At 43.5% G+C, this 17,653-nt stretch overlaps 1 protein-coding gene across 6 annotated transcripts; it reads right to left on the bottom strand.

Moving 5' to 3' along the window:
• Positions 1 to 2,079: 2,079 nt before the first annotated feature.
• On the bottom strand, positions 2,080 to 16,980 carry rbbp8 (retinoblastoma binding protein 8). Of its 6 annotated transcripts, none has more exons than XM_030349471.1 (19): positions 16,899 to 16,980; positions 15,810 to 15,980; positions 14,224 to 14,266; positions 13,998 to 14,093; positions 12,325 to 12,437; positions 10,946 to 11,018; positions 10,511 to 10,689; positions 10,316 to 10,420; positions 10,121 to 10,200; positions 9,884 to 9,951; positions 9,481 to 9,727; positions 8,977 to 9,079; positions 6,733 to 6,824; positions 6,276 to 6,417; positions 4,331 to 4,462; positions 3,952 to 3,991; positions 3,527 to 3,614; positions 2,829 to 2,970; positions 2,080 to 2,366 (listed from the first exon to the last, which is right to left on the bottom strand). In XM_030349471.1, the coding sequence occupies exons 2-19, from the start codon at positions 15,928 to 15,930 to the stop codon at positions 2,269 to 2,271; spliced, it is 1,962 nt and encodes a 653-aa protein (XP_030205331.1). In that variant the 5' UTR covers positions 15,931 to 15,980; positions 16,899 to 16,980; the 3' UTR covers positions 2,080 to 2,268. The 6 variants fall into 6 exon arrangements, with proteins under 6 accessions (XP_030205331.1, XP_030205332.1, XP_030205334.1 ...); XM_030349472.1 differs by having other exon boundaries at positions 15,810 to 15,983; positions 16,899 to 16,966; XM_030349474.1 differs by having other exon boundaries at positions 2,829 to 2,951; positions 15,810 to 15,983; positions 16,775 to 16,953.
• Positions 16,981 to 17,653: the final 673 nt, after the last annotated feature.

Raw genomic sequence — 17,653 nt, 5'->3', positions numbered from 1 at the left:
ACCCTCATCGTCTGGCCGAACAGGCAGTCGACGTGGCGAAAACCGCCGGTGTCATCCTCTGCCTCTGCTCCACCGGCGCGGTTGCAGCGGCCCGGACGGCGGCATGGCAGCACCTCATACAGAGGAACCTGTGGCTGCAGCAGACCCCGGGCATCCCTGAGCCGATGAGGCGGCAGTTACTGGAGTGCCCCATCAGCCCGGACGTGCTGTTCGGGCCCCGTCCGTCATCTATGGTGGATGACATGCAGGCCGCTTCCGAGGAGGCAGAGAAATTCCAGAGACACGTATCTCGCCCTCCGCCTCCACCCCGGCGGCAGCGCTCTGCTCCAAGCCCCCCGTCGCCGCCATAGGCCCCCGGCAGCCACTGTCGCGGGGTCGCCTGCAGCTCCTCCTCCTGGCCCCCAGGCTTACCAGCCCCGCCCTCCTCCATCGCAGGCTGCGGCGAGCGGCCAGCGAAGGCAATTACGGGGCGAGGGAGAAGCGTGTGACAGCGAGAAACACCTCTTTAGTAAAGACGGCTGTTTTTTCCCCACACAGTTAACGCTGGAGCCTACCGGCCCGACCATAACTGTTTCACACGCATCTCCCACCACATATAGGCAGGTCGTCAATAAACCTTGTGTTATTGATCGAGCCAGCCCTTCATTACCTTTACGAAGGCAGCCTCGCCCGGCTTACCGGCCCTGCCCGCCTCCATCGCAGGCTGCGGCGAGCGGCCAGCAAAGGCCTCGGGCAGCGGGCCCATGGGGCGATGTCCCCTCCCACGAGCGCCGGCTATTACGGGGCGAGGGAGAAACTTGTGAAAGCGAGAAACACCTCTTTACTAAAGACGGCTGTTTTCTCCCCACACAGTTAACGCCGGAGCCTATCGGCCCGGCCATAACTGTTTAACACTCATCCCCCCTGAAAGTATTGACTTTATTATGTCCCATGTTCCTTAATTTAAGCAGGTTCTCTCACTGAGATCAGCGTCACTTTTACACCACAAACCAGGGAACACCAACCTTGGACTGAAAACAGATTAATTTAGTAACAATATATTAATATGGTAAGAATACGTCACCAGTCATCTGAAGAAAACATGAATTCAGGAAACTGTACCTTAGCTTCTCTGTGATGAAACGTGTGCTGCCCGTGTAGTAAGGAAATATAGAAGCACAAATTCAAGGAAAGACAAGGAAGGAATGAAGAGATTCAGGTTTGCACCAAAATCAAAGAAGTGTTTAGAAGTGTGACAGAACAATAACACGGTTCTCAAGGTTCTGAGAGTAAAGATTGAGCTGCTGCAGCTCCTCAGTTAAGACAGATCAAATGAGGAAGGAGACTTTGATCAACAGCTAACAACATCGACATGCTTTATGTTCCAAAGGTCTCCATCAGGGCACGGAACCATAACTAATGAAGTGATACCATAAGACAAAGCAACGGTTTAGTGAAGTCAATATCAAGCTATAAACCACCAGGTCCCAGTGACTTCAAGGGGCTTAAGTACTGCTGTACTTGGTATCGTCTGTGGTGAAAACCTGGGACACTGAAGTATCAGAATACAACTGGAAAAAAATAAGCTTGGGAAACGCTTTGAAGGAGAAGAAAACTTCTCCCGCTTTTCTGAGTTTGGAGACATAAAAGACAACAAACCAAACAAACAACACATCAGATCAAACTAGGACACAGACGCAGACCTGAGTAACAGTAATATTACAATCATTAACGAAATAAAGACTTTAACTGGTTTACCTGAACTCAGACACATACGCACACTTACCAATAATCTGTCACACATCCAGAGTAAGGTACTACCTCTAAGGCTAATTTGGCGAGTTGCTATTCAACACTCACATTTTGCTTGATAAGACCATGGCCGGTACTTTTACAATTTAAAAGTACATACTGTATCCAAGGAATATTCAATTAAGAGATTTAGGAGTACGCCAAAACACAAAATGAGTGTTTGGAACAGAGACAGAACATAAAACCGATTCTAAAAGGTGTTGAGAGTAATGATGGACCTTCTGGGCTCCTAAACCATAACTGTTTTCAGTGATAAGGTAAGAAATACCAAAGGTTAGGAGATCATACTGATAGATCTAGATCTTTAGATATATATATTTTATTGATTTGTATTTACAAAGTTTTTGTCGAGAAACTGCATCATTTGTATTGATTGTGTATGTCTAGAGATTGATAGTACGTTTCCTAAGACTGATCAAATTCAGTCATTCTCTTTCTAAATGTAATGCAATCAGAGCAGTATGTTGTTTCTTTTTTTCAGGTGTCCTTCTCCTTACGCTTTGGCGAAAACAATGCAGTGAGAGGCTGTCTTCTCCGCAAGCGGGCTTGTGGATTTATCTCTTCCTTTATATAACCTGGGAGGAAAAGACACCAATGAATTGAACAAATGAAGAATATAACTAGGAGGGTTAGATTGTAGCATGACTATACATAGGAAGTTGGATAATTATCACATCAATTTACATAGGAGGAGTTGGATTATAACATGACTATACATAGGAAGAGTTGGATTATTATAACATCAATACACCTATGAGGAGATGGATAACATGACTATACCCAAGAAGAGTTGGATTATTATCACATCAATACACCTATGAGGAGATGGATTATAACATGACTATTCATAGGAAGAGTTGGATTATCATAACATGACTATATGCAGAAGGAGTTGGATTGTTACATGAAATAGCCCAATTGGCAGTGACCTTGTAAAATGCTTTCTAGGATAACAGAGGTGTTTTGTTTTGAATCTCTCTTCAGGTCACGATAGGAAAAAATGAGTGTCAAACATGTAAAACAGGCTGTGGTTCTACCTCTGTCTATGCAGGTCTGTGTGGACGGAAAGCCAACCTCCCAGAAGTTCTCCGGGGTAGACGGCGGGATATACAGGAAGCGGTGGCGTGAACAGGCAGACAGCTTCTTTTGTCTCTCCTCCTCTGGGAGATGGGCATAATACTGTCAAAGAGTCAGCTCAAGTTAAAAAACACAATCCTGAATGCAGTTTTACCCTGCAACCCGGTATCACGCGATTTAATACTCATGCTCTGCATGCAGCGCACGCTATATTTATGGCTATGTCAAAATAAAAATCAGATTTCCAACTTTTTAAGCAGACCTCCTGAAAACCTGAAATGAACCACGTCCGTTAAACCCAGTCTCACACCACAATGTAGTATAACTACGTTGGTACACAGCAGAAACACATTAAAATAACGTCTCTAAAAATGTGACATGTTGCTGGAGAAAAAATAGAGAAGAAAATCCAGGGTGTTGTGCATTGGTTTAAATGTCGTAAAACTCAGAGAAATTCATCTATTCTAAATTCATTGGTTTACATTTCGTTCTTTGTAGCACGAAAAAAGTCGGACGATCTCGCTCTGGGACACGTTTAATAGTTACATACCGGGTTGTAGCCCAATACCCTTCAGAACCAATACCCTGCTACAAGAATAGGCCTGTTGACTAATCAGGCGTGTGACTGTATGTGTCTGGTAAACAAGCAAACACTCACAATATCGCACTCCTTGCATGTGCTGCCCTTCAGCTTCTGCCTTTCGTCCTTCTTGCGAACTACCGCTATGTGAGCAAATGTTGGGTTCCTTGACCATAGATGGGGAGAAAAGTGGGTGACAAAAAAAAACAGCATCTTCTGATTTGCATTTGTGGGTAGATTCTCAAAACAGTTTTCCCTTACTAGGTTGAATAATGGTATTGTTCTTATATACTGTCTGTGTGTGTGTGTGTGTGTGTGTGTGTGTGTGTGTGTGTGTGTGTGTGTGTGTGTGTGTGTGTGTGTGTGTGTGTGTGTGTGTGTGTGTGTGTGTGTGTTTACAGTGTACTGTATGTGTGCAAACCTGTGTGAAATGTAACTACAAATCCTCTCTCCTAATCTCCTTGTAAAATTCATGATTGGTAAAAAAATTAAGGTATTATTACCGTTCTTTTTGATCTTCATTATCAATTCCTTGAAGGCGCCCTTTCATTTTAAAAAGGTAAGAGAAGATAAGACACAGGAGTTGAGATGATTACTTGAAAACTCCCGATCAGTATGAACTAACGTGGTTTACATGGTAAAACGATGCAAACCATTGTTCCTCTTCTCCCCACATATACTTTAATACAGTATTACAGTTCCGGCCAATCTTAAAATGAAGAACGTCAGTCCTTGCTGAAATTATAACAAGGCATTGCAAGAAGAAGCTTTGCGATTTAATGTACACATTCTGCTGAATTGTTTGCCAACTGGTTGAACAACTCTTTGAATAATGACCATATTTGGCTTTCGGTGCGTTCCTTTATGAAGCGATAGGCTCACCATTTCCCTCCTCTGCTTCCTCATGACCCGGCTGGCTGTGGTCAAAACTTCTGCTGTTATCAGAGTTGTATTCTCCAAAGGCGGTGACGTCAAACATTTTGTCAATACTGTTGTTAGCCTTCTGGAATCGCCCTGATTAATGACAGGAACAATGATAAGATGGGATGTACCCATTAGCAGGCACATACACTCAAGTAGCCCAGAGTTGGTTAGCTAGTTAGTTAGAGTTATATATATATTAGGGGTTTACGGTATAAACGGAATAGAAAGTACACCGGCGTGAATTTGCGCTACGGTATGGATTTTGACGATACAGTGAGACCGGTGTGTCCGGTAGATAGTGTTTTATGTAACGCGTTACAAAGTAAGTAGTGAGTAATTACAGTTACGTAACTAATTTTCCTGTAAAAAGTAAAGTTATGCGTAACAATTGAACATATGGTAACGAAATGTAGTTCATTTTTCAATTCGGCGCAACCTTACTTTTCCCAGGGACAGATTTGACAGCGATACCCCCACACCGTGATATAATACCGTTACCGTCTTTCTCTCAAATCACACCGAAATATTAATTTTAGTCCATACCGTACAGCCCTCATATATATATATATATATATATATATATATATACAGCTTATTGCTGTTTTATAATGATAACATCAATGAATTTAGCAATTAATCGGATACAATATATATATAAAATAATAATAGTTGTATCCTCGCAGTTTTTTACTACTGCAGATTCTGTAATTTATAAAGATATCATTATTAATACATAAAAATCTAAATGAATTGCTGTTATATGTTGCCATTATAAAGCAGCAATTAAGTGCCACTCTAACACATTTTAAAATCTTGCTCAAGCAATGTCTGTTTACAGCCATGCTGGTTAGGCTAAGGTACTTCATACTCATAAACATACCCTGTGGTCCGAAGATTTAGCAAAACTCCATCATATGTGGCGTTACTTTCCATCATTGGAGCATTTTCAGTCGACTCTAGAGGAGTCCTTACCAAGATGTTGCCCCAAAATTCCTCCCTAGTCATTAGAGGCAGTCTAGATTTCCGAATAACTCAGAATGGCCCACTACTCTTCCTATCTGCATTGTGGATTCAATCTATCATAGTGGTTACTGAAATACCAGATCAATCTTGTTTTGTTTGTAATAAGTTAAAAGGTCCCAGGGCATGGAAATCTTACTTCATGAGGTTTTCTTCTTTCTATTGTCCCCCACTGGCTATAACTTGCGTTCGGTGTAAAACGAGCACTAGGTATCCAGCTCGCCTTTGAAAAAATGGAAGCTCACAGGTGCTGATTTGGAGTGTGGCCCCATATGTCGTCATAAGGGGCCAAGTTACCTCCCCTTCCTCTGCCTTACCCGCCCGGAGAATTTGGCCAGCCAATGAGACAATGAGCTTCGACCGTGCAAGCGCCACAATTATGTGTGTGCGTGCGTGCGCGTGTTAATATGTATTATATGATATAGATATCTATGTATAATATGATATTATTGATATATAGAGCTCCAGGACTCCCGCCGGAGCACCCGGAGTGTTCTAGAATACTCACATAACACGGCCAAAGGCTGTGTGCGCCTCGCCATTGCGATACATCCACTGTAAACAGAGCGCATGGTACCGTGGCCGCAAGCTTTTCAGGGCCACACCCCCACCCTCCTCCTTGACCCGCCTCTCTCCTCCTCATTTGCATTAAAGCGTCAGACACCGAAAGGGCCCGTTTGGGGAAAGCTCAATGTGTGAGTGGCTGTATTCTGCACCGATTTAATTCTGCACCACGGCTGAATTTCGGAAACTTCTTCAAATACTGTGTTAGGGGCCCGCTAATATCTATATTAAAGCATCCATAAAGCAGCATGCCATGGGCCCTTAAATTGAAGCAAACGACAATGAAAGGCAACAGCGTTATGGAATGTTGTTAATTTACCTGATGGAAGGGCTTCCTCGTCGTCGTCATCATCAGAGTCTTCGTTGTTGTATTGGCTACAGTGTCCTTGACGTTGGAGAAGGCTGTGACTTACGAAAGTCTCGTCTTGGTTAGCAGATTCATTCTCAGTTCCTTGCTCTTCCTATTGGTGTGCATAGAAATTGTATATAATATGAGATTATAAACGCTAACTTGTTCCATGTACCAATGCCAAAAATGGTCCCACCTACCTCAGAATAATATTTCTGTAGTAGAGGTTTCAAATCAACAATTGGACATGACAAACTGTCGAGTGACGGACCCAGATACAAATGTATTGTCTATTACGGTCTTGCCTCTGTCTCATTGTCGAAAATGCATGCCTACCCCTGCACAGTACAATACATTTAGTTTGGAAAAAACAAAGGCCAATCCACTTAAAACATTATGGCAGTATATTGCCATATATTGAGGGTACCTTTGCAACTGCCACGGACTGCGTACAATACATGGAGAGAGCCAACGCAGGGTCCATGCTCCACAAAGGCTCTACTGTGGGCTTACTTTCAGCTGGAAAAAACACCAGAAAATCCAATATTAACATCACCATTACACAACAAGAAAAAGCATTTCATGCAGAAAATACAGAGAGTACTGTCGAGTAAAATGGTCTTAAATGTAGCTTTATTTTTTTTAAGAAAGGCGAGAGTTTCCATTGGGACCGGAGGCGGAGTGGCCGTCGGGACGATCGGGAGTTTTCCCGGTCGGTCAGCCAGTGAAGTCAGGTGGACCGGCCCACAATCACTTTGAGTGGCCGCGAGACGTCTACAGGGCGGCCCTGAGCATTATTTAAACCACTTCAAGGCTCTACCCTCCGTGAAAATCCCCGAGATATACTATATAATGTAAGCAAACGTCCAACTAATATTTATACCACTTACTCTCTATATCGCATTCATCTTTTAATCTTTTTTTTTTTTTTTACTTCATTTAATTCTTCATTATTCAGGCGTTACAGAACTTTCATGGTCATAAATAAAAAATACGAGCTGCAGTTTCATTTCTTTGTTCTTGAATTGACTTAGAATGGAGCAAAGACTCCTGGGATTGGGAAATGTTTGTATCCAATAAACAGATTGCAGGTCAAGTCTATTTTCCGAAATGTAGGGGGATACATGAGTGGCCCCACTTCTAATGACATGACCTAAGATACGTTAGACAGAGAAAGCGCGCGAGTTCAAGACAGTGGAAGGATTTACGTGGTTGCTTGCTTGTTATGGCACTCATGGACGGCCAGATGAGAAAGGAGAAAGGAGGGGCTGAAAAGGCCAGAATAAAGAAGAAGTGGATGGTGAAGGAGGATGCAACTAAGTGCTCAAAAATAACAGATTTATTCCGAAGTCAGGCATCAACGAGTCGTGCAGGTGAATTGACAGAAAAACAGTTAGCCAGAGCTCAATCATTGACGTTATTGCTAGGCGGGAGCTAGCACAAGCTAGTCAAATGTCTATGTGCTGGTATATTTCAGACGATTTAATGACCTAGCCAATTAAATAGTCGTTGACTGACCACATTTTGTTTGTCAGTGGCTACTAGTAAGTGTTCGGTTTTCTTTATAGCCTTGCTGCTACTGCTAGAAAGTCAAGCTAAGTAGGCTAATTAATTTGACCAAGAGCTGCCAAGCCTCCACTAGCAGAAGTTAAGTAATGTTAGCCGATGCAAGCGAGCAGGGTTTATGATATATAATAGTAGTTGTATCATTTTATTTTTATATTTCAGCATCTGTTTATTAATAGAAAACCCATAAAAACTTTAAAACTACACTTTATTGTCAATATTGTGCATTTGCGTAGTGCCATCTAGTGGTTACATTTCATATTTCGTTAAGTCCTCCCCAAATGCGTAGACTTGGTGGAGGGCCGGTGGTGGGCCGGGCCGGTCAGAATTCTCCTGGTGGCTTTTAGTGCCCAACTCCGCCCCTGATTGGGACCCATTATATTGTAGACAAAGGTCGTCCCACCAGGCAGTAGTCACATGAGGGCCAAGGTGGGCCATAACCACTATGATTGACAGCTGGCCAACCCTATCAGAAGTGCCCGGAATTAACTTGAAATTGAAGGAACGAAAAATAGTAAAGTATCACGATGTCACAAAGATTAAATGTACCCGTATTTTCCGCACTATAAGGCGCACCGGAGTATAAGCCGCAGCAGCTACATTGAATGATGTGTACATATATAAGCCGCACTGGAGCCCGCCGCTTAAAGGTGGGGGGGGGGGCGCGGACCGGTCATAGAGCCCATAGAGTTAAAGTTGGTGGACTGTAACCTGTAAAATCCATAGACTAGGAGGTCCCATAGAGGCCGTTAGCTGTAAAAATCCATAGATTAGCCGCACCGTTATTTAAACTGCAGAATCGAAAAATGGGAAAAAAGGCGCGGTTTATAGTCCGAATATTACGGTAGAATGTATTTATCAATGTAGCCTATTATTGTTTGCCATTAATCGTCTGATCTGTGATGAAATCATGTGTTTTGTTCAAATTTCAGGACAATTGCTATACTGCCTTTATCGAAATCAAAATAATTGAACATAACATATAGTGGCCCACCCTACATCGCAAAAGTCCAACCTGTTGAAAAATCCTGGCTACGCCAGTGTGTCAGACATAAATGCTTGCTGATAGACAAGTAGATTTCCAGGTACTTCAGTTAGAGCTCACCATGATCTGGGGAAGGTAATCCGGTGGTCACATCTTGATCTGGATCTTTGCTGGCCTCTTGAAAAGCCCTAATGGAGGGGTCTCTTGCAGGTCTCACCAAGACCTATCGTATTACAACCAAAGCATGTAATGCATTCATAACAATTATGATGTAATAGAATATCATGTCATCTACATACTTAAGGTTCTGAAACAAAGCAAGTACATACTTTTGTTTTTCAGCAGACATGAGTAAGTTGGTAGTAGTCTATTAGTTATTGTTTTACAATTGTATCATTTGCCACACGGCAAAAGTGTTTCATCAATAACTAGCCATTACTTCAGGACACTGTAATCGACCACTTGGTTTATGCAAAAATATGAACCTATTATTCCACACATTTTCTCCCCCTTGACAATGTAAAATATTCTGTGACCAAATCTCAACCCCTTTCCTTATTTTTAAATGCAATGGCAAAAGCTACGTTAAACATGCAAACCAATATGTCTGTAAACCAACCGGACCTTGGTGGGTGGGTGGGGTGGCTGCGTGATATGTGGCCGGCCTGGAGAGGCGGCCTGAGGAGGGGTTAATGGGGCGTCTTCCTCCGCCTCCTCATGGTAGGAATCCACTTTCGTGCGCTTGGGTCTGGAAACAAGGCGATCCCCAGAAGGCCTGTTGCTGGTGGAGAGGAGGGATGGCGATTCTCCCAAGGTGGATTTCGGGAGGTAGACAGAAGTGGACAACATCGGCGCAGAGACACTGTGTGGCCTGCAGGCAGAACAGTTTACAGGCATCACAAGCTTTGTTCCATACCAAGCATAAAATAGACATTTCTAATTCAGTCATAGACATACAGATCTTCAGGAGATCTTAAAAGATTGCCAACCTCAGAAGATACCCCCACAGTAAGATACAGGACATTACCTTGTGCCAAGCTTGCACTTTGAGGGAGGAATCAAGTTGATTTGGGAAATAGCGGCTTCCTCTTCAGGCTTCAGATGATGGAAATAATTAGAAAATAAAGAAAATAAAGTTCATATCTCAAAAATACTATGGATATTTGAAAGATTTAGTCGGTAAGTCGTTTTTTTTGGGCTGTGCAAGACATGACATCATAGATCAGTCTACGAACAGAGCAATTGTGGATATTTGCATCATTACTCTGTAGCCCATCGGTCTTGAGGGAAGATCCTGTGCGCAGGTTTCGGTTATCACGTCTTCAAGGTTGGGATCAAAGTCTCCTGAAACCAGAGAAGAAGAGCTCTGTTTCTGCCCCGTTTACAGAATCCTTTATTTCAAATGAATTTAATTCACAACAACGACGTAAACATTAGAATGATTTGCAGGAAGGCTTACGTGTGGATTGACACGCGTCCATCTCACACGTTTCAGGTACGAGTACGAGTTCTTTCTTGTGGTTCCTGGAGGATGCCTTCAGAAGGCCCTGAGCGAGTCCTGTGTCTGACAGGAATAAAAACAAAAAAACTTGGTGGACTCCTTGTGTTCTACATATAGCACAGTGATGTGGGCCATAGAGCGCTGGAGACTGACCATCTAACGGCAAGCAGTTAGACTCGGGCAGGGGCGTCCCTGGAAAGCGCATTTTGGTGTCACAGTGCTTCTTTCTTCTCTTCAGCTTGTTGGCCATTGGCAGTGAGCTGGGCATGATGGGAGAGTCTGGGATCATGCCGTCTTCTGGGTCCGGTGACATGGACCGCAGGGCCTCCGAACTGGAAAAGATAGTAAGATACCTGATTTAATAACCTACCAGTTGTAGATTAGTATGTCATATGAAACGATGGGATGCTATAAAGCAGGAAAAAGATTGGAAGGGACACCAAATAATACACAACGGTTACAGACCAAATCTCTATCTACAATCTCTACTTCTCTCTATTGAAACATGATTGAGTAATTATTTAGAAAATTATGCATTTGTCAGAATTTGTCAGAGACAAATGAAAAAGTGCTGAATCAGGAACTTACATAGAGGCTTTCAGTTTCTCCAACTCTGTGATAAGCCTCAGGTTTTCATCCCGAAGACTATTCTTTTCACTTTCTGCGCAAAAACATACATTCAAATATCATCAGGTACCATCTGGAATCCAGTACTCACCTGCTCATCCTATAGCGGCTAAATATCAATTTTCTTTATTGGCCACATTAAGTGTATATTATAATGCAGATATATGATATGCATCATAATGGTTTCTTTACTGTGAAACTAGAACAGGGCTAGCTCAACACTGCAAGCCAATGAGTATAATTGGTGTGATCACACGCACACGTACGCGCACGCACAAACACACACACACTCATTAATGTATGCTGTATCCCTTGATTCATATTTTGCCTTTTTTCTGCCCTGCCCCCAAAAACAGCATTTAACCGACCATTATTTCTGGTGCAGCTACACCACACTAACCGCGTTTACATGGACACATCTGATCCGCATAGATTTCTATGCGGAATAGAAAATGATATATACACGCCTCATTCGGAATACAATTATCTGTTCGGCATAGAATTCTATGCCAAATAGAAGAGGTGGTGTAGTCCATTTTAATCGTCATGTATGCACTTATTCCGAATAGATTGGGGTTTAACTTAGAGCAGCTGCAGTAGTTCGCAATTGGTCCACTGAGCTCCGTCTGTACTTTCATGCACACCGAACTTGACCGCTGTCAAGGAAAGTGGATTTATTGCCTGATTCACGTCTTTGATACCACTCCGTTAGTAGTCCGGTAAGCGTGTCCGGTTGCTAAGCGACGGGACATGGGTGTTTATTAATGACGTGTTCGCGTATCGTAGTGTCCGCGCGCGTCCGGGATAACTGTAAATGAGCAGGCTACTACTAGTACTTTTGCAGGCTGAACGTTAAAATACTTCTTAATTTAGAGAGATGGCAGCTGCAATAGTTCGCAATTGAACCTTCAAGGATTCCTGGTCACTAAATTCCTGTAAGACCACTCTCTCCCACCAGTCTTGGCTGCGGACTCGCATCCAAATTCCTCTTGTTTGCGGCGGAGGTGGGAGTAAAGATAAAGATGGGACGAGAAATTGACGTCGCTTTGCTGTCCTCCTCCTTCTTAATTGAAGGAGCAGGCAGAGAAAAGCTCTCTCCTGCTGTGCTTTCATTAAAATCAAATTCACAATGCCAAATAGTGATAAGACGTCCATTATGTCACCGCCGGTCCAGAGATGTGTCAGGTGTGCGCGAGAGACATAACAGACACTTTTGTTACTGCCATGTATACAGTACATTCGGATCACATTTTAGGAACAGATCTATTCCGCATAGAAATCTATCAGATGTGCCATTTAAACGCGGCTATTGTGAATTTCAATTGTGTCTCAATACTCACTGAGGGAGGCGATAAGGTAAAGATTCTTTTGACGAAGGTTTTCGAATTCCGTCTGTTTGGCTGTGAAGCTCTGTTGTAGGTTAGCACAGCGGTCACACCCTTCTGCCCTGGGCCTGAAGACATAGAAAACACATCTTATCAGAAAAAAATATATATATATACACACACATATACCCACACACTTCTTTTGTTGATGTTTTAGCTTGCAATGAATAATTAAATGTAAAATGATGGAATTAATGTAGAATCAACACAAAGGAAGAATTTAAAGAGCAAGATAACCCCAAACCAGTTTTTAGTTTTAAATTCAGTCATTTGTCTTATATGATCATCAACAAAGTAATCTAGCCAATTTATCACCTTTACTGAAATATGTCCCCAATTTAAGGAGAAATCCGGTGTTAAATGGATCTGGGATACGTTTAGTATGATAACGAGTTGGAATTTTAGTTTTGGAGCAAAAATGCCCGTATAGACGCATTCGTAAGTTCGCTGTATTTAGCCGATTCTACCAAAACGCCATAACCTTGGAACTATGGGGGCATATGTCATGGCAAAAAACGAAATCGTTATTTTAAACCACTTAAAAGGCTAGACACTTGGTAGTATAAAAAGGGTCTTAAAATATAAAACGAGGCATTGATAACATTTTAAGGATACAGATTGTTTATTAAAAAATGACATTTTTTACACAGAATACCATCAGTAGTTCACCCGTCGACGCATCTTGTTTTTAAAACTCGACAAGTAGATTGACGAACACAGAGATTGTGACATCCGTGAACAACACGCAAACTCTGACACTGATGGTATTCTGTGTATAAAATGTTATTTTTTAATTTCAAGTGGTTTAAAATAATGATCTAGTTTTTACCATAACAAATGCCCCCATCATCCCAAGTTTATAGCGTTTTGGTTGAATCGGCTAAAAACAGCCAACTTAAGAATGTTTTTTTGCTCCCAAACGAAACATATCCCAGATCCATTTTCACCGGATTTCTTCTTTAAGGGTAAAATCGTATATTAATGCAGTTGTTCCCAAAAGCACAGAACGCTGAACGTTCCAATCTGCTGTGCACACAGGTGGCGTTCTTTAGTGACCAAGGGCCGAGGCGGCATTGTGTGTGTGGCCCAGCATGTTGAGCTCTGTCTGGACGGTGTGTGTGTGGAGCTCTGCTTGGGCGGTGTGTCTGTGGTTGTGTGGAGCTCTGTCTGGGCGGTGTGTGAGGAGCTCTGTCTGGGCGGTGTGTGAGGAGCTCTGTCTGGGCGGTGTGTGTGGAGCTTTGTCTGGGCGGTGTGTGTGGAGCTCTGTCTGGGCGGTGTGTGTGGAGCTCTGTCTGGGCGGTGTGTGTGGAGCTCTGTCTGGGCGGTGTGTGTGGAGCTCTGTCTCCGCAGCGGTTGACTGCGGCGTCTGAGAGAAAGTTTAGTTTTTTGGAATAGTAATACACCACGTGAGCGGATGGTAAAGCTCTGATCAGCGACGCATACATATGTATATATACATAAATATACATAGGATATGTATATATACATACATTTACACAAACTGTCCTGGCACAGTCCTTATATTCTCTGTTCCTGTGTATGGTGTTGATGTAATCCAGGTGAAAGATAGGGAAAAAAAAAAAAAAAAAAGAGTAAGGTGAGCTACAGGCTTAAGGACCGTCCCTTACCTTTCCTCATGGTGGCTGACTGTATCAATAAGGGCTTTGTTCTGCTCCTTCAGCTGCTGGTTGCGACTGTAAAACTCCTCCAGTCTCTGTGCGTCTCTATGATATCCGAACAGATCAATGATACAAATGTAACAGCCAGGATTAAATGATATCGGCATAAACAATGAGGACGATATGAGGGGATGAAGTGGTCAGCAGGGGTAAACAGAAAGCACAAAGCACTCACAAACAACGGTCCCTCTTCAGCTTGCCCACTTTGGCCTCCAATCCTGAAATGAACCAGGGAGAATAAAGGCTTCTTTACTTTCATTTTTATATATATGTATCTACACATAGACACATACATACATAGACTTTGGCGACCCGGCTCAGACACAGGGCCCCTGGCATCCGAGGGGGGAGTTGGTAGCCGGGGTATACCGCCCCTTTCCACATGGTGGCGTCAGTGAGTACATGGGCGCTGGCGCCAATCAGTATGATGCAAAGCACCTCAGCCGCAGGCGGAGAAGCAAGGCTTAAATAGTCGGCTTCAAGACTCTCTCAAGGCTGGTGAGAACGATCCTCGAGTGGGGGTGACCGGCTCTCTTGGTTCATATGGAGATTCGAGATTCAAGATGTTTATTGTCATATGCAAAACAATTAGAGAAGCGGTCGCTGGCAATGAAGTTCTTGAGTCTCAGGCTCCTTCGACAGTGCAATATAAACAGTGCCGTCTTTGTGATGGCGTTTGTGTGCCGAGTCCAGGTCAGGCCCTCGCTGATGTAGACCCCGAGGAACTTGGAAGCTGATGACTCTCTCTACTGTCGTCCTGTTGATGGTGATGGGGGTATGTCCTACTCCCTGTAACTTCCTTCAGTCCACACTCAGCTCCTTGGTTTTGCTGAGGTTGAGATGTCAGGGCTCTCAACTCCTCTCAGTTACCCGTCTCGTCGCCGTTGGGGATCAGGCCGATGACGAACGTGAACAGTCAGTAGAGGAGAGGGCTGAGCATACAGCCCTGGGGTGCGCCGGTGTTGAGAGTTAGCGTGGATGATGTGGCGTTTCCTATCCGCACTGCCTGGGGTCTGCCCGTCAGGAAGCTCAGGAGAGGGCCGTGTTGAGCCCGAGGTCCCCGAGCTTCACGGCGAGCTGAACTATAGTCAATGAATCGTTCTAATGTATACGTCAATGAACACATACGTGTTCCTCTGATCCAGGTGGAAGAGGGCAGCGTGGAGGGGGAGGGCGTCGTCTGTGGACCGGTCCTCGAGGGGGCGAGACAGAGGAATGCCCAGAGGGACGTGGCTCCGCCCAGAGCGACATGGTCCAACCAAGAGGAACGCAACCGGATATTCCTCGAAGGCTCACGGATCCTAGATTCTTTTTAATACATAGATATTTTTAATAAACGCGCCTTTACGGCTTTAACAGACCGAACTGTGTGTTGATTGGGTGAAGGCGGGCATTCTCAGAGCCTGGTTGCTACAATACACGTATATATAAATAAAACACACACACACACACACACACACACACACACACACACACACACACACACACACACACACACACACACACACACACACACACACACACACACACACACACACACACACACACGTTGGGTAACACGGTGAGGTTAGGACCTCCCATTCAGTTCGAGCACCGTCCCCGGACCCCCTTTGGGGTGGGTGGAAACTAGGTTGCGGGACGCCGTTGCTTGCCCGGTCCATTCTGGATCTTACGTTTTCAACAAATCAGTGGTTCCGCCGTTGTTACAGTCTTGTTACACGAGATGCCTAGCCATAATTCAGATGCTCTCCTTTTCCCCACCTTGAATTTCATTCTGGTGGCATTCCCTCAGGCGTGTCCACAGCTCCTCAAAGAGAACACACGGCGGGGCCGCCCCACTGCAGGAGGGAGAGGTCCTACTGGGACCAGGACTGCTGCTCATGTCCCCTCACTGCCACCAACCAGCTACTAGGCAGAGCTCTTACTCAAAAACTGCTTTAAATAGATAGAAAGATAGATAGATAGAGAATTTTCATTAATATCAGTCACCTAGATAGGAAAATACAGCCTTTACATTTGTACATATATATCTGCCTATATATTATTATTTTCTGCATACTATATTTAGCTTTGACAACTTTCAAATGTCACATCTCTGAAGTTCTATCCACCAATTTAACTATTTTCACTCCCGAAACTAGAATCACTAGTAATCTTTAAGAATGTGTGTATTCCTGTCGTCTGCTGTGCTTTGATTCTTTTGTCTTATCCTGTCTATTCGTTCATTCGTTTATTCGGATCCCCATTAGCTGATGCCAAAGACACCAGCTACTCTTCCTGGGGTCCACACAAGAAAACAACGTACCAAACCACAGATAAAAAAGGAAAAGCATATAACAAAGAAGAAATCAACATACAAACAACAGATGAAAGAAAGACGTCTAGCAAGACGTTTGCACCGCGGAGATAGTGCAAATACTTATCTATCCATCTGTCTATACGATTTCAATGATGTTTGAAGTTCGGTTTCAGATCAAAGTAAGAGCTTCAGTACGGGCTACAGCCGTCACTCTGGTCAAACACCACTAAGAGAAGAGTCAACAGGTGTATGTTCATATGAAACATCCACGGATTAAGACCAGATGGCATGGGATATAATAACAGCAATGAATAGATAGCACGGCAGTAAAACTGAGTACAGTAAAGGCATGGGATATATATATAATAACAGCAATGGAAATATATCACGGCACACATACTTACTACTTAGTACTTAGTACACTTACTACGGTATTCGCTGGCCAATAATACGTATCGCTAAAATGGTATTGAACAAACACAGCTTGACCTCCTTAGCGTCCTTATTCCATCTTCGTGATAGCAAAATAAGCTTATGAGCAACAAACTTACATGTTGAACTGTGTTGTGATCAGCAGGACGGAAGGGAGAGGAATCCAAATAACGCAAGCGGACCCGCGCCGCACAGCATGCTGGGAGAACTTGTGTCGCGGCTTCCCATTGGCTAAGAAACCCAATAGCATCCAGCTGCATCCACGGAGCCGGGGCCTGTGTGGTGGCAACGGGCCTGTGGTGTGGCAGGTCGCGTTTTCGTCTTTTTTTCAACGTTCTGCGTCACAGTCGGCCCTAGGTAGGTCCATGCTGGTAGTCAGGAAGTGTGGGTGGAGTCAGGTGTGAGACCCAAAACCTATGATTTCCCTTGGTTAAATTAGCTTAATCTGGCTGAATTTGCCTTTTTTTTCTGAAGAGCCAGCTCATCTTAAGTGTAGATATTGTTTTTCATTTATAGGGATAAAACAAACCAAACCCCAATACAAAAACCAAACCTTATCATAAAACCTCATCAGGCCTAAAAGGAAACCCTGATACCAAAACTATAAACCAAACCCTAACCCTTATACCAGTACTTTGACGTGTTTGTAGGACATTAAGCTCAAGCTTCTTTTTACATTTTCTCTTTTAAACATGAAGCTCGTTCATTTTCATTTGAGGATATTCTTTCGTTTGCCAACATATTTCCTTTTGACTTTTCATTGTCAGCACACAATTATTTCAATACGTATTCAAAAAGAAGGATTCAACCATTTCAGTTAAAGCCCTGAAGACAACTGTGCAGAATTTTCACAGGAGTGTTACCAGTCCTTAAA

This window comes from Gadus morhua, chromosome 23 (genome assembly GCF_902167405.1).
Source record: "Gadus morhua chromosome 23, gadMor3.0, whole genome shotgun sequence".
In the NCBI taxonomy this organism is placed as follows: domain Eukaryota; kingdom Metazoa; phylum Chordata; class Actinopteri; order Gadiformes; family Gadidae; genus Gadus; species Gadus morhua.
The sequence above is the reverse complement of the archived record's forward strand: the minus strand, read 5'-3'. Positions and strand labels throughout refer to the sequence as shown.

Coding starts and splice junctions, on each gene's coding strand:
- rbbp8 (XM_030349471.1), bottom strand. CDS start 15,930: ATGAGCAGCAGTCCTGGTCCCAGTAGGACCTCTCCCTCCTGCAGTGGG. Junction 14,094..14,223: donor CTGAAGAGGGACCGTTGTTT/GTGAGTGCTTTG, acceptor CGGATATCATAG/AGACGCACAGAGACTGGAGG. Junction 9,080..9,480: donor CACCCCACCCACCCACCAAG/GTCCGGTTGGTT, acceptor GTAATACGATAG/GTCTTGGTGAGACCTGCAAG.